The 17,681-nt window shown below is 47.7% G+C and overlaps 1 protein-coding gene across 1 annotated transcript; it reads left to right on the top strand.

Moving 5' to 3' along the window:
• Positions 1-2,554: 2,554 nt before the first annotated feature.
• LOC105756209 (bromodomain-containing protein DDB_G0271118) lies at positions 2,555-6,310 on the top strand (the record flags this gene model as incomplete). Its single annotated transcript, XM_012555124.1, is given in 3 exon segments — positions 2,555-2,612; positions 3,045-3,120; positions 6,250-6,310. Coding segments are annotated over 3 exon segments (195 nt in total), but the record flags the coding sequence as incomplete, so codon positions are not given.
• Positions 6,311-17,681: the final 11,371 nt, after the last annotated feature.

Genomic DNA, 17,681 nt, shown 5'->3' with positions numbered 1-17,681 from the left:
GTAAACAGTTTGCCCTGGCTGTAACCATAGTGATTTGGGTAAATGAACACAGGTATACGGATTACTACTGTATTCCCCAGGCTGCCTGTATTATTGCCTCCAAAGATATAAAAACAATTGAGGCTAATTGTATGAGAGTGAGTTTATTACAAACATAAATGGAAAGGAAGAAAGAAAGCAGAGATGTTCTAGCAGAGACCCCCCCCAACACCACCTCGCGGCGGTGCTTCTCCATCTTTATCTATAATCTTTGCTTCCTCTGGAGTCTGATCTATGGATGCTGCGAACTTGTCCTCCTTGTCTGCGGAAAGACACCACGCGTGGAGACACGGTGCTGCTGGGCGTGAGGGCTTCTGTGGATCTGGAGATCTGGCTTTAAGTGGCTGTCATCACGCTCCGTAGTGCAATCAGGACTCGGCAATTACTTCCTTACTGCTGGTAGCTGCACGGAGCAGAGGAGCTTCAAAGCCAAGGGAACACATTTATCTCAGCGAAGACATCGGGCTGGCACGCCGCGCCCCAGCTGGTGGCTGAAAAGTTACCTGCATTATGACGGATACCCTGCCAGTAGACTGGGGCTGCAGCTTTTCTATAAACTTGCATGCCCCCTTTTGTTACAGCTACAAAGAGTCCTTCTTCATAAGGTGTTGTGATTTGCAGTATACAAACCCATTAAAAAAACACAAATGGAATCCCCAGCTGGGAAGGTCAAGTCTAATGAGGTGGGCTGTTGCGAGGAGTGGTAGCTCACAGCATCCCCCATGTAGGCCAGAGGTGGCTCCAAGTGAACAGCTGCTTATAATTATTACTATCTGATAGTTCTCATCCACCTCAGGTGCTTTTTTTTTTTTTTTCTCACAAGAGAACAGATTAATTGTGTATCAACTGTTATACATAAAAAAAGTTTTGATGGAAGGCTTAATAAAGTAACATTAAATAGGCAATCCCACTGAAATTCGAATGTGTATATTCTTAATTAAATTCCTTTGTACTGTACAGTAATTCAAGTGCATTCTGTTTCCTTGTGCACCCAGTGCGTGGAAAGCCTGAGGCGATGGTGGAAGGGAAGACAGATGCGCAGGGAAACACATTTTCCTCTTCTCAAACCCTGCCCGCCCAGGAGAAGATTGAAAAGACAGAAACAAAAGGCCAGCTGTCAAAGTGGTACCCAAGCTACGATTGGCATCTGCGTCTACACCGACCTGGAGTTCTCTAACGCTAAAGAATTCATCTGGGCCAATTAAAATTCCAATAGTTTCTCTGTTCCGGGCAAGAAGGCATAGCCATCTTAAAGACATTAATAAAAGAATAGAAGAGGAGGAAGAGGAAGAGGGAAAACACAAGGAGAAATAGGAGCTGAAAAGACGAAGACAAAGGCCAATGTGAAGAGGAAGCCAAGAAAAAGGAGAAGAAGGAGGAGGAGGAGAAGGATAATAAGAAACAGAGAAATAGAAGGAGGAAGAGGAGAAAATGGAGGAGGAGGAGGAGGAAAGAAAAGAAGGGCAAGAAGGACGCCCGGGTGGAGAACTAGAAGGAGGAGGAGGAGAGCGAGGAGGAAGAGGATGCAGCAGCCCGAGGATTCACTCGGGAGAGTTCCCGTTGAGCCCGCAAAGGATAAATATGGGTTTAAACCAACATGTAGACGTGACGATGCGGCCGTAATTCATTCACTGCCTTGAAGGGCGTCCTGCGCCCCACTCAGCTCTAGAGCCAGCAGCACCGAGAACCAGCACCTCAGGGCTGTCCTCTCACAACTGCCCGATATTGTCACATTGGGGAAGTTGTGGTCTTTGCTTTCATGGCTAAAGGTAAGTCTTTTGCTACAAGGGTAAAAGGGAGTCAGAAAACAAAGCAGTTGAGGTGAAGTGCGTTGGGCCAAAATATCTACATGGTTTGGACGTGACCGAAGCTATTGCTAAATTGTCTAGAAAGCTGCGTGGTATTTTGTTATATGCACTTTTACAGTGTGATGTGAGAAGTGAGGCATATTAAAACTCCAAACTAGATACCCTACCAGATGCTTCCCTATGAGAGCTAAGGTGCATTTTCTAGCTGCAGAAAGAGTGAGACCCTGCGGGGACAGCCAGGAGGACCTGTGGGGCAGGGGCTTCCTGGAATGAATGAGCATGCAGCTTCTGAAGCCAGAAAATGGAATGTCACCAGCAGGAAGAAGAACCTGGAATCCTCTGCAGCACTCTGTGCCTCGTACTGTCAAGTGGAGCCCATAAAGACAAATACGCATGCATAGCCACATGATATCTATGCATACCCACGCATCCATATGCACATACACGTATGCACATATAAACTCACTTGTGCATGCATGCACACACCTATACCTGCATATGCACGGGCATACATGCATGATACGTACACATGCATCTACACACACATGCACACAGAAACATATGTGTGTGCACAAACACACCTATACCTGCATATGCACAGGTGTACATGCATGATACATACATGTGCATCTATACACACATGTACATAGAAACATGTGCATGCACAAACACACCTGCACATGCATGCACACATACAGGCATGCACATGCATACACACATGACACACACACATATGCATCTACACACATGCACCTGTACATATATGCAAGCACATATGTGTGCATACATAAATACACCTACACATGCACACACAAATATGCATACACATATATACACACAGATACATGTATACACACATACACACCAGTATGCACACACACAAACACACATAACTGCATGCATAAACACACTTACATGTGCGTACATACACATATGCGTGCATACACATGCATCTATACACACATACGCACCTGCACACGTACAAAAAGACACATGTATGCATGTATAAACACACCTACACACGCATACACACGTATGTATGCATGCATGCATACACATACAGACATCCATACACACATGAGCCTGCACATATACACAAATACACATGCATTCATACATAAGCACACCTAGGTATGCATACATACATACACAAACATGCATGTGTGCATACATAAATACATACACACAAACATGCACACACATGCATTCACTCACACCTGCATCCATGCACACATATACACAAACACGTGTGCATACATAAACATACCTACTTGTGCATACATGCACATGCATACATACACAAGCACGTATACCCATCCATACACACAGACTCAGGGAACTTTGTGTCATTTGGCTCCCAGTGCCAGCCATGGAAAACCATATGGTGCTCCTCTGGTCAGCAGGTTTGTTCCAATCACCATTTGTGAAGGTGTGTTACTCAGGTGTCCCTGGGTTCTTTTTCTCCCTGGGACTTAAAGGTGATTTCTCCCATACCTGCTTCGTGTGAGCCTTGCTCCTGGCGACCCTAGGAACTCTGACCTTGTTAAACCCCATGGGTGGTCAGCTGCATCTCACTCCGGGAAGGCACAGGCACTGGAATTGGGATAGAGTTTTCCAGTTCCTTTCCTGAGACAAGACAGGATTGTTTTGCTAAAAGACCTTCATGGGAAAACTGAAATTCTCTTTCTAGTCAGGAATCAGAAAACCCTGGTGGTGCAGCTGTACTGGTCACGTTGCACCCTGACTGTAGTCTCGGTGGTGGGTGCTCAGTCCCTTTCAGGACACTTGGTCATCTGGCACCCCACCCCCAGTCTGCAGCCCTGCAGCTGGGCACTTTGTAGGAGACGCCACAGGGCCCTCCTGGCCCACCCTATGGCATCTCTCCACCCACCTAAGCCCTCCTTGCTCACTCCTGCCCCCTACCAACCTGCATGTATGTGACCCCGAGTCCTACCTGGTCACCACACCAAGGCTCTTGACCTGATTGTGTCCAAGCCGAGCTGCCACCATTCCATGAACACTCCCTGCTTCCTGCCCACCAGCCTCGGCTCAGCTGCTCCCTCAGTAGTCAGACACACCACAACTTTCGTTGACTCGCCAACCATGAGCTGAGGATGCCACTGAGCCTGGATGTCTGGGACTGGCAGCCATGCCAACATCAACATAGCCCCCTCCGGCTGGTGAAAACCGACAACCCCCACCAGCACTTCTCCCAGATGGACTGTCCCCAAACATCCAGGTATCCAACTTCATGGGGAAAACTGTGAGAGTTTGGTTTTAGAAAGGCTCCATACCTAGAACACTGCTCGTTGTGGCTACCACTGCCCAGAAACCCAGTCTTTGACGGATTCAAGGCTGCAAATGTGTTGTAGGTTAGAACAGTTAGCTGAGCCTTGAACAGAGAGGATGGCTAGATGGTAAGACTAGGTAGGTGACTCTTAGAAATCCACCTGCCCATAGGAGAGGCTGCAGAGCTTGGGCACTGCTGTCTGCTGCCTTGTCTGCTTGCCGTCTCCACCCAGCTGTGCACAAAGATGGAAGGATGTTCGGTCCAAACTTCATTGAGTGTTTGGAATGGGTAAGCATTATACCCACCACCATCTGTCCATTTGCCACACCGTGCTGGCTTGCGTGTTGCTATGATGCTGGAAGCTATGCCACCAGCATTTCAAATACCAATCGGGTCACCCATGGTGGACAGGTTTCGTCAGAACTTCAAGACCAAGACAGACTAGGAAACAAGGAATGGTTGATCTACTTTTGAAAACTAGCTGATGAAAATCTTATATATCACACTGAAACATTGTCTGACTTGCTTGCTTTGGACATGTCATCAGGAGGGATCGATCCTGGAGGAGGACTTCGTGTTTGGTGAAGTAGACTGCCATCGAGGGTGAGGAAGATCCTCGGTGAGAGGGATTGGCACATTAGCCCCAATGATGGACTCAAACCTTCTGGCAATCATGAGGATAATGATGGACTAGGCAATGTTTTGTTCTGATGTCCATAAAGTCACTGTGAGTCAGAGTCAACTTGATGGCAGCTGACAAGACGCACTGTACCAGGTTCCTTCCAAGAAGCATCTCATGGAATCCTCACCCAACCTGGTGTAACACATCACTATTATCCCATTTTGCAGATGAGGAAACTGAGGCTTCAATATGGCTGAGGTCACACAGTTTGGAATTGGTGGAGCCTTGACATGGAGCATGGGTGTTTTCAAGGAATTTCTGTAAGCCACACCTGACTCTAAACAAGTGAAAACATACTGTCCATCTAGAACCACTACAGAAACTTTAGTCTCTCATATTGAAATCTAAGGCACAACATGAATAGTAAGAATTTGAATATCAGATCCACAAAAGTCATTTGTATAAATGATTTAAACTCTGTGGAGGTAAAAATGACCAGGGATGATCTGGGTTGGCTTTGATCTGGCAGGTCTGAAGAGAACACGCCAGCACCTCCCCACGCTGAGAACCCAGGTGGGGATGCTCAGGGCAGAGCTTCCACCCTGGACACTAGGAAGAACTGCAGGCATTGCCGCACAGGTGTGTGGGCTACCCACTGTGATGGTGGGAGACACGTCGGTCTTGGCGACCAGCGTAGCCACGATTAGGGCTTGAGTTAGCCAGCGTCACCCGACGATACCTTCCCCGTAATGAGTCGCCCTCCCAGTCTTCCTGCCTTGCTCTTTCATTCTGAACTTCTTGTCTCGGCAGGACTCGACAGAGATCGACTGACCTGCCTGGATCTCGCCATCACAGTCTTCCATGAAGTAGAAAGACATGACACATATGGCCGACCGGGATGGGCAAAAGCTAGGGGGACTCATCCAACAGACACTTGGCAGCACTGTGTGAGGCAACACATGTGAGAGGCAACAGGCACCCACTGTGTGACAGATGACAAAGCACCCACTGTGCGTGAGGAAAGGGATGCCCACTGTGTTTGAGGAACAAGGCACCCACTCTTTGCAAGGAACAGGGTGTCCACTGTGTGTGAGATGACAAGGTACCCATTATGTGTGTGGAACGGGATGCCCACTGTGTGGGAGATGACAAATCACCCACTATGTGTGTGGAAAGGGGCACCTGTTGTGTCTGATGCCCTGGGCTCGGTGTTAGGGGGTAAAATGGTGGCAGTGGTTCTAGTTAGGAAGACAAGGTGGTCCTTTGTCCCTTCACGACTCAGTGGTGCCACTCTGGAAGCCTTCCCCTTGGTAGGATGTCTTCCCTCTATACCCCAGACCTTTCTGTAAAAGACACAGGGAGTCCAGAGATGTTTCCAGAAAAAATGCTCAAGTCAGAGCCTGTCCTGACCTCACTGCCTACAGCCTGCAGGACAAGGGCAGGGCCTGGAGGCCCGCGTGTTTCTGTGCAGGTGGCCTCGCTGCCCACAGGAGCAAGACGGCGAGTGCACACCTGGGCTTTGCCCCAGACCCACCGCCCTGGCTCCCCTGAAGCTCTGGGCTTTGCTCTGCTGGTCCTCAAATAGAGGGTGGGGAGAGCGGCTGTCCATTCCTCTGCCCCCTCATCTGGTGCTCTGTATTAATGTCCTTCTAGGCCGGGATCCAGGACGAGGCACAGTCCAAGGTGGTCCACCTCTGGGCACTGGTACTGCGGGTGGGAAGGAGCTGCTGGGAGGAGGGGAGAATCGGCTCTTGAAAGGGCCGTCTCTGGGGGCAAGTCCCAACCCAGTTCATGGCTCCAATTAGAGGTAAGTGAGGAGAGAGCACCAGGGGCTGGGGAGGGGGTGGGAGTGATGGGTTCAGGGTGGGGGAGACCCACATCTTTGTTTTAAATAGGTGCCTTCTGGGGGTCAGGGCAGCGAGCAGGCTGGGGCCACAGCTGGGAAGGAAGGACAAGAGTTGTGCAGGTATTTTGAAAACTGTCACTTTAAAATATGGGGTAACCCCACACAGGCTCCCAGGCATGGCCACCTCCTGTGAGGAGGAAAAGAGCTGGGTTAAAGGAGAGACAGCAAGCAACCTGCAGGAGGCAGAGACCTGGGGCTGTGTGAATGCTTTCCAAAAAGAAAGATGAGAACTTCCCAGCCGCAGCATCCACTGATGCACTTTCTCAAGTTCACATCCACACAGAAAGAACAGAGTATACATGTGTGAGCATACACATGTCACACGCATGCCACATACACACCACACACGTGCACACGTATAGACACACACCACACATATACACATACATGAACACACACACGTACACATGCACACAGACACACACACTCACACACATACTCACACCCATGCACGCAGACACACACCACACATATACATGAATACATACACATATATACACACACATACACACACATAAATATACATGAACACACCACACATACAACGCACTAGCACACATACACGTACACCACACCTACACATATACGCACTCTCATACATGCACGCTCACACATACATTCACATATACACACTCAGACACACTCAGACACGCACTTGCTCACACGCATATATGCATCCGCATGGTTTTACCTTGACGATTATAAGGAAAAACTTCCCTGTTTTCTTAGAAATACGAAATTACTGGACTTCTCTTAACTTCAAAGAAAAGCAGTGACTTTGGAGGACTTGAGAAACCCACCACCTGACCCTGAGTCTCCCGGGATACACTGGCCTTGAGTGGGGTCAGATGATCAAATTTCATGATCTAAGTCACATTGAAATCACGTGCGTGCCTTTTAAATCCAAGTAGTTTGTGATTTTTTTAATATCTGCCAAACCGAACAAGGAGAGCCTTTTAAATCCCCCAGCGAGCAACTATTAAAACCACAATTTACAACTGTACATATCATCTGACGTGTTAACCAGGTGCTCCAGTGTTGCTGTTTGAAATTCTACCTTGGTTTAAATCAAATGAAGAAAAGCCAAAAGTCCAATTAAAATCCCACATCGCCTCTTTCTCGCGGGTAGGTGAAAGACGTTCATTATAGGTTTAATGGCAGCCTTCTCATAAACTGGTAGACCATCCTTCTTTCTTCCTCGTTTCTTATTTCTTGCTTTAGTTCTCCCAGCTTACTGGCATTTCCTGTTCCTAACTGAAGAGAGAACTGGAATAAATCTAGGAATTTCTGGCTTAATTTTAGTAGCATCCTGGACACTCTAGCTGAATTTGACAACTGAGTGTTGTCGAGGGATATTAAAATCGTGCAGTGGGGCCATTGAAGCGGTTATTTCATAGACTGTCCCTTAATCAGTTCCTTGCCTCTGCCGGGCCCTCTCTGCCAACATGTGTCCATTGTATCTAATAGTTCAGTGACAACAAATTTATGTTGCTAAGCTCCAAAAAGTAAACCCAACCCAAGTACCTCCCGAAACCGCCTTTGCAGACATTGACCAAGGTAACGTGGAATTCGGTTATCTTCACGTGGCTGTAATTACTTCCAGACCTAAACTGCCTGCCTTTGTCTTTGGCCATTTCTCCGATCCCACCTTCACCCTGAAATACTGCTGTGCCTTTGCTTGGCACTTTTCTACTTAGATTATACTGCCACCTGCCCCTCCCATCACCGAACCTTCTGCAGACCCTTGTGTTCCTGCTTCGCCATTCAAACTGGTTCCCTCTTCCCCTTCCAGAGCCTGCTTTCTTGTAGAGCAAATTCACTTGGTTCCCTCGGACCACCTTCCCTTTCCAGGGGATGAAAATGAGACAAAGGGGTTTTCTATAGCCCTAGCTGTGCTGTAACAAATGGGATAATCTGATAAATCAGATCATTTTTTCTCTCAGAATTTGTGAAACAAAAAAAAAAGTGTCAGTTACAGCACATCTGTTCTCCTTTACGCCTTATTTAAGAAAATAATTCTTGCCAGATTTTTACCCACCCATAATAATTACACCATTTTTACAGATGTGGTTTTTAACAGCTTCATTTCGGCCCCAAATCTTTTATGCAATTTGCAATGAATTTGCTTCTTGGCTTGTACTTCATTATGTTTTTGCAATAAAGAGGCGGAGGTAAAGGAATGTGTTTCCAGACTTACACCTTTTGCTAACATTGCTATAAACCAGGCTGCTGGAGCAGAGATGATCACCTTCATCATTACCGTGATTATTATTATTATTATCATTAGCCGTCGTGTAATACGTACAAGTTTTGCACTTCATTTGGCAGTCACCCTACACTGTTGTTCTTTATTCTTAATTATCTGCTCCTTTTTTGAGCCCCAGCCCAGCATGGTTGCTCCTGAAAGTCCCCTGATGCAAGTAATGAAGGCAGGCATTCCCGGGAGACGGCATTCAGTAACATCCACCCTCACTGTGTGCTGCTCATGGCATCAAGAAGCGTGGGGGCCACAGGGGTCTGGACCCAGCTCCCAGACACAGACAGGACTCGGAGAAGGTGGTTAAGTGCTGGATGTGCCAGAGGCGCTGTATACACAGCAGATCAAGCAGAAAATAAAGCACAAGGCAGACTTGTTGTTCGCTGCTGTTGAGTTGGCCCTCACCTCCTGGCAACCCCACGCACAACGGGACAAAATGCTGCCCGGTCCTATGCCATTCTCATGATCGGTTATGGATCAGACTGTCATGATCCATAGGGTTTTCCTTGGCTGATTTGTGGAAGTAGATTACTAGACCTTTCTTCCTAGTCCATCTTAGTTTGGAAGTTCAGCTGAAACCTGTTCAGCCTCATAGCAACACACAAGTCTCCACTGACAGATGGGCAGTGGCTGCACATGAGGTACACCAGCCAGGAATTGAACCTGGATCTCCATCCTGGAAGGCGAGACTTCTACCACTGAACCACCACTGCCCCCTCAAAGCAGGCTAAGGACTAAGGAAAGCAAGCATAGTAAGTGGCTGCCAAGGAAGTTCCAAGAAGACCATGACGGAGGCTGCATGGATAGTGTGGGGTGTCAGCCATAATCACTGTTACAGAGAACCAACAACAGACTATTGCGGACATAACAAGGTGCTTGTCCGTGGGTAGGCTCATTGAGTGCTCATGGCAAACTTGGGTGGCAAGTGTAATCCCCTATCACGTGGTTGGGGAAACTGAGGCTCAGCAAGCTCGACTGTTGTGTGAAGCTCATGTGGCTTGCAGGTGCCATGCTGTGGCTGCCCTGGGGCTCGGGGAGTACTCCTGGACTTCCCTTCGTGCTGTAGACATTAGACCTGCAGTTGCCACCACTGCCTGTGCAGGCTACACTGGGTGGTGACCATCTCCAACTGAACAGCCCTCCCTGGACAGCCGGAGCAAGCTCTTCAGCTTGCCTGCGAGCCACTTAAAGACAAAGACCTCAGAGATGCAGGGGACAGCTATCCTGCAGTGAACCACAGTCAAACTGTGTCAGACAAGTATGGTCACATTTTCCAATATGGCAGGATGGATGTTGGCACTAAGACCATTGAATGCTCTCCTCAGTGTGTCTACAAATCCCTAGGGCCTGATCCCAGGACAGCTCTGCATTCCTGCTGCCATTAAGTTTGTTCTGCACCATGTTGACACAGATGTAACAATTATTTATTTTCTTTAATTTTCATTAAAAATATAACAAAAAAAAAAAAAAAAACAGAGCAAAAAACCAAAACCTGCTCACAGTAGGTATATGTGAGGCCAAATGTACTGAACTGAGATAGATGGAAAAGTTGACCGCATCAAGAGGGAAGCAATCCGGAAGTGAATATTAGACTTCCTAATTCTTTTCAAATATTTCTAGATTCTTTCCACAACTCAGAGTCTGGCCTTCCAAGTTGTTGTTTGACCCTCCACTCTTGCCTCTTCTTTTTCTGCCCCTTCCATTCCTTCTCAGCCCCCTCCCTTCCAGGTCCAAGGACCAAATCCCTCCATTTTCTCACGCTGGTCAACCCTGCCTTCATCAGCCCCAGGCTCCCCCAGGTGGAAACTTAGAAGTCAAGTTTGTGATCCAAGTCTGTCATCTCTAGACTTGGTCTAGGCTAGTGCTGGCATTTATTCGAGGTACAAAAGAATTCTGCAATACGTATGAAGAAGAAATGCAAAGTCCCAGTAAGGCCCTTTGCTGGAATATAGACAAGATGCTTAGGAAGGTGAGCAATCACTGTGCATCTCTGGGAAGAGAAGACCCTCTGCAGGGATGCTTCTCAGGACCTCTGCTGCTATTCTCCCTGGTCCTCTGCAGACACCTCAGATGGGTCCTCTGCTAGACAGTCAGTATCTCCAAGAAGCAGATGGTTTATTTTTCTTCTCCACCATCTGCTCATAGTAGGTTCCATAAATATACTTGGAACGGTTGAGGGTCTCAGAGCCAACAGACAGCTGAAGAAGACGACTTTGGAGAAGGCCCAGCTAACCCAGCCCTTGACCCCAGAGAGCAGTTGGAAGAAGAGAGTTGGTGGTCTGTGAAGAGAACACGTTTCAGGAGCCCAGCCCTTGGGAGGGAAGGAAGTTCTCTTAATCTCCTAGAGCTGCCATAACACACATGCCACAGGGAGGTGGCTTTAAAAGCTCTCCTAACCTCCTAAGGCTGCCATAACACACACACCATAACGAGGTGGCTTTAAAAGCAGCGATGTATTGTCTCAGCATTTTGGAGGCTGGAAGTCCAAATCATGGCATTGGCTCTGGGGGAGGGTCCTTTCTTGTCTGTACCCTGGGTGTTCCTTGGCATTCATTGACTTGTAGATGGTTCCTCACATGGTCTCCTCCCCTGTGTGTGTCTGTGTCTATGCTGCTCTTTTTATAGGACACTACTCAGAAGGGATTAGGTTTCAGAGCCACCCTACTCCAGTGTGACCTCACTAATGAAAGAAACTCCTTTTTCCATTCAGGGTCATATTCACAGGCCCAGGGGGTAGAACTTTGACATACCTTTTTGGGAGACACAATTCAATCCATAACAGAAGCCCACAGGAGGGGGCCCCGACTTTGGCCTGCATTTCAGACCACAGGTGTAGAACAAAGATGCCTAAAGGCTGGGAGGGAGGGCAGGGGTCTTTGCCAGCAGCAGGTTTGCAGGCCTGACCTCTCCCAGGTCCCATGATTCCCAGGATCAGCCCTGAGACTGCTCACATCCCGGCATGCCCTCTTGTGTGACCCTACCCCTGAGCCTCTCACCTGACCACCACTCTCCAGCCCAGTCGTACTCCAGTCTATAAGGATTATTATCCCTTGTTCACAGACAAGAAAATGGAACAGCAAAGCTAACTGGCTTTCCAAAGGTCACCCAGACAGTCTAATGCCAAAGTCCCACCCTCCAAACCACCAGCTATTCAGTGGTTCTGGTCTGGTCGAAGGGAACATTCTGGGGGTCAGAACAGTCCCTGTTTTCAGATCCTCTTGCCTTTACAGAAAGCCCCAATGCCCACCCCTAGGGTGACCCCAGGTGGTGTTCCCTGGCTGGCCCATCGAGGCCTCGGACACTGGACCATCTCAATTTGGGATGGATGGAGACCTCCCAGGTGCTCAGCCTGTGCTCAGTGATCAGGCGCGCACTCTGTCCTGTCCAGCACATACAGGCTGGGGAGAGGAAGGAGCGCGTCAGGGTGTGAGTTACTGTACATCCTGCTTACATTATATTACATCCTGGAATGGTCGTGTACCTCTCGTTCACGCTGTCCCCCGGGGCTCAGATGAGAGGGAGAATCAGAGCCACAATAAACAGAACACCTACAGTGTAAGGAGGGGCACTTCGTCACGGGCTTGCTGAGGATGCATAGTCGTCAGGAGAGGAGCCCCCTGGACAGTGGTTCTGAGGACGCCAGCCCCAGCTGAGCACCCTGCTGGGCACTGCCCTCATGCACTTTGCCTTCATCCCCCACAGCCCCCAGCTTCAGGCTCAGTGCTGAGTGACCCCAGAAGCTTCTGTTGGCAGTGTGTGGAGTTCTGATTTGTTTCACTGTTCAACGTTAAGTGCTTGCTGCTAACCCAAAGATTGGCCATTCAAACCTACCCAGCAGCTCTGCCGGAGAAAGACCTGGCGATCTGCCTCCGTAAGATTACAGTTTAAGAAACCCTATGAGTTGAAAATCGACTGGACAGCACCCAACAACAGTCAAGCCACCAGCCTCAGCTTCCTGGGAGAACATTGTGAGCCCAAGTGGACTGTTGCCCGGTTTTCCTGTGGTGGAGGACACCTCAGAGGGCCCAGGCCCACGGGGGGTGGGGGGGGAGGAGGAGCCGCAGGAGTTGATGGTGCCAGAGGCCCCCAAACGGCCAAGCTGCCGGCCCACCCTCTGCAGCCCAGTCCTCACACTCCACAGGATACGATTGCCAGGGAGTCCTCGGCCTGGGGGCTCGAGCAGCGGCGCAGGGTCCCCGGGTTCATTAGTGGCATCAGACCACGTGGGCCGCGGGGCACCCGGAGTGGCAGAGGCGGGAAGGACGCCTCCGTAATGAATTTAGATGATATTCAGCGCGCCTGGTTGCTTAATTCACTCCGTGGCCTTGGTGCGAGACGGGGGAGCAGAGGGACCCGAGTAAATCTCGTCGACTCCGTGTCAAAGTCGCTGTGACGACCGGCCGGCCAGCCCCAGGCCCTGGCCCGTCCTGCCCCCTCCCGGTGCCCCGCCCCCGCCCCGCCAAGGCCCGACAAGGCGGGCAGGAGCCGGGCTGGCGGTGGGCCCTGTGCTGGGTGGTCTGGGGACTTCTCCTGCTTCCGAGCTCATTTGCCTGCAAACGCCTTCAACTTGTCAGGGCCAATAATTATCCAGTCGGCGCCACTCAGAGCTGCCTGCCATTCCTTAAGATTGGATTAGATTGAAGAGGCTGCGGCTGGGTTCCTCTGTGCGTCCTCGCAGTCAGTCAGCGCATTCACTGGGGGCCTGCGAGGCCTACAGCAGAGAGCTGCGCTAACTTCCTCTCCCCTCCTTATTACGGAGCTTAATAACAGCAGGCAGTGTATTAATATGTAAGAGATCAAGAGATTATTGATTAGAGCCACTTGCCTAATACCCCCTGTCCGTCATGTAGTTCAGCAGGCCTTTCATGATATTTTCTATCAGTCCATTTAAATATTCATGACCGGGTTGCTTTGTACCGCCACGACTGAATTTCTAATTAATCTGTCAAAAGAAATACAATATGTTCGGAAGCCTTATTATTATAAGGGTCAGCTGAAACAGAGATGGCCTGGCGAGGCCTAAGGGGTAATTAATTATAACAATGCAGTGTTTACCTTGGTTGGTACCTGCCGCCTAAATGAGTGCTAAATTAGACTCAGCCACTCCAGTGTGCGTTTGAAGCCCCCTGATCTGCCAGCCTAGATCATCCTGATGGGAGGAGAGCAGAGAGAGCCCCGGCTGTGTAACAACATAATCAGCAATTATAGCTTCGAAATGGGGAGAAGGGGGAATTTTATCTCATTAGAAAAGCCCAAGTAGAAAGTTTTTTTTTCTGTCACCAGCTCTTGTCTTTAGAATTCAAATCATTCCACTCTAAAGGTGAGGGATCTCAAATTTAATTCCAGTGCAGAGAGCCGGCCTAATTAGTGGTATACTTTGGCTAAAATATGAATGACATTTGCTCCAGCTTGCCGCGGCCTATTAATAGAGGGTGTCAGAATGAAACATTAAGTGTATTATTCTTCTGTCAATTTATTTCTGTCATTATTGTTTCTTTATTTCCTCTGCCACATTATGGTCACTAATGTCTTCTCACTTTTATGAGATTCTTAATGTGGACCTTTAATGAACTCCAAAAACTCAACCACAACTCTGAAATTAAAATACTAGGCTGCTGTCAGGGTGGCGAGACAGGGTAAAACTTGAATAGTATTGTCTTCTGTCAATTTATTTCTGTCATGATTTTTCTTTATGCCCTGCCACATTATGCCCACTAGTTTAATTCCATTTTTATGTGACTTGTTAATGTGAATTTTAGGTGGCTTTTAATCACCTCCAAATTTGTAGAATATCACAATAAATCATAACTGTAGCCCTCTTATGACAATTTATTTCTGTCATTATTTTTTATTTCTCCTTCCTCATTACAACTCCGAGTTTCACCTCCTCCTCCGTGACCTTTACATTGTTGCATTTTAAAAAGAAGCACAGAGAAAGTTTGCTCTTTCTCAGTAACTAAAAAAGGGACGCCATTTTATGGTTCTTGTGCGCCTCAGCCCAGCCCTCACAGGTGTGCGTCTACGGAGCCCTCTCCCTCCGGCCGGCAAAGGAGTGGGTGTTCGCTGAGCATATCGAAAGGGAAGGTGCTGCTGAGGGGATGAAAAATAATAAAACAAAGCAGGTGTTTCTTAGAGATGGAGAAAGGCAAAGACAATAGATTGAGTTCCCCCCCACCTCCCAAAAATTGCTAGTTTAATTCCTGTAATGTAAAGGGTCTGGTGACTGCAACATTTAGAAGAGAAAAATCACTCAACCAAACGAGCTTGCACCTGGCTATTAGTTTTGGTCTCTCAAGTTCATCTTTTAAAGCTGGGTTGGCAAACCACGCCCCTGGGCCGAGTCTGTGCTCTCTCCTGTTTTTGTATGACCCATGAGGGCAGAAGGTTGAAAAACAAAGCAAACGAAGGGTAGTATTTTGTAACACGTGCAAACTATATGAAATTTAAATTTAAGTGTCCACGAATAAAGCTTTATTGGAATACAACCATGACCGTTCACGTATGTGTGGTCTGAGGCTCCTTTCCTGCAACAACAGTGGAGTTGAGGGGTTTCACCAGAGACCGTATGGCCCACATAGCCTAAATGTTTACCATCTGACCTTTACAGATAAAGTTTGTCAGTACTGTGTAAAATATAAGAATTTTTTTTTTAAATTTTTAAAAAGATAAGAAATCAGCAGTGATTGACGTTTCTTCTGATGGGCTTGGACAAAGATTTGGGGCACGGCACTGAGAGTGGTTTATAGACATTTGCAGATTGGAAAGTCATAGCATGTAGCTAGGGCACCTGATTTCCTACGGTCACACTCTGAGCCTCACTCCGAGTCACTGAACCCATATTTGGGGAAGGGCTTTCATTCATTCATTGCTTCAAAAGCTATTGACTCTGTTTCAACTCTTCAACAGGGATTGCACCAGCCCCTTGAGAAATGGAGGAGCCCTGGTGGCACAGTGGTTAAAGCGCTGAGCTGCCAACTGAAAGGTCGGCAGTGTAAACCCACCAGCCACTCTGAGGGCGAAAGATGTGGCCATCTGCTTTCGTAAAGATTCCAGCCTTGGAAACCCTATGAGGCAGTTCTACTCTGTCCTTTAGGGTCACTACGAGTTGGAATCCACCCAGTGGCAACAGTTTTTTTTTGGTTTGGTTTGTTTTGTTTTCTTTCCTTGAGAAAAGGAGATGTTTAAGGCCCGGCTCCTGTCCTCACTAATCGAGTTGTCCCCACTGCAAGAGGACACAAATTAAAATTCTGGGAATGGAGGAAGAACTCCAGGCACCTCTTCTTAATATGAGTTAAAATAAAATATACAGGTGGGGCAGGGTCACCTAGCCTAAAACGGACCAACAATTTAACTTAACACACTTATGAGCCAGGCATTACCATATTTTATGCAAATAACGTGCACCTTCTATGTTTGTTTACCATCTTCGCCCTCCCCCTATGCTAATTTTTTTACAACAACATATGAAAAAAATTAGCATAGCAGCACTTAAGAAAATATCTCATGGAAGCAGGGCGAGGTTGTCAAACGAACATAGAAGGTGCCATTATTTGTGTAAAAATACGGTATACACGTCAGTGAAAGTTGGAAATGCATCACTTAAAAGATGTTCTGCCTTCCAGGAACTCTCCCTCTCAGCTTATATTGCAGAGGCTTCCGCCTGTGGCCCTTCCTGCATTGTTTTCAAACGTCATTTTACTTGCAGGAATGGGAGACACCGAGTTTAACATTTGACTCAAGTATCTACCAGCCCTCTCAACTGCAGAACCCAAGGCTTTCTGGGCTCACCATCTCCAGTGACATCCCTACCAACAAAGGTCAATGGCTCCCATTGTCTGTGGGGTGAATTCCCACTCCTGTGCCCAACAGGACCCACTACAGGCTGATCCCACAGGCATTTCCGATGTCAATCCCACTCTCACCCCTGGAGGATGCTTCTGGCTGCTGAACACAACACTGACAGACTCTTCTCTGCATGATGGATCATGATGCCCTGCTTCTTGGAGAATCCTCTCTCAAGAGCACCCCTCTTCCTCCACGACACCATCCCCGAGGTTCCAGACACCCACAGCTCACTCACGTGGAAACTCAGCGACTTTTCTTCATTGCCAGCCACTTAGAACACAGCCTCACCACTCAGCTGCCCGCGTTATCCTTGCCCTCCCTTCATCACAGGTTCTGCTCTCTCGCTTGCACCTGCTCTCTCTCTCTCTCTAGCTGATGGTAATTGTATTTATTTTACAGTGACTCCTCTTTCCCTGATAATAAAATGCATTCCCTTATTGGAAAATATAGGAAATTATCAAGAAGGAAATAATAACCACCCATAATCCTACCATCTAGAGAGACATACTATTTATTAATTCCTTTCTTTCCTTCCACATTTTTTTCCACTCATTATAGAACTCTACTGGATAACATTTTTTATTCTGAATTACACACTTAACATTGTATCGGACACTTTTTTCTGCATTAAAAAATTTCCACCAATAATGTGCTTTTTGAAAGGCTGTATATAACCCTTTAATGATAAAAACACTCAACAACTAGGAATAGAAGGGAATTTCCTAAAGCTAATAAAGGACATCTATGAAAAACCCACTGCTCACATCACACTTAATGGTCAAAAACTGAAAACTTCCTCCTAAGATTAGGAACAAGATAAGGATGTACTCTCCTGCATTTCTATACAACACTTACTGGAGGTTCTAGCCAGGGCAACTGGGCAAGAAAAAGAAATAAAAGACTTGCTAATTGGA

This window comes from Trichechus manatus, unplaced genomic scaffold (genome assembly GCF_000243295.1).
Source record: "Trichechus manatus latirostris isolate Lorelei unplaced genomic scaffold, TriManLat1.0 scaffold00031, whole genome shotgun sequence".
NCBI classification, from domain to species: Eukaryota; Metazoa; Chordata; class Mammalia; order Sirenia; family Trichechidae; genus Trichechus; species Trichechus manatus.
This window is presented reverse-complemented; position numbering and strand designations above follow the sequence as displayed.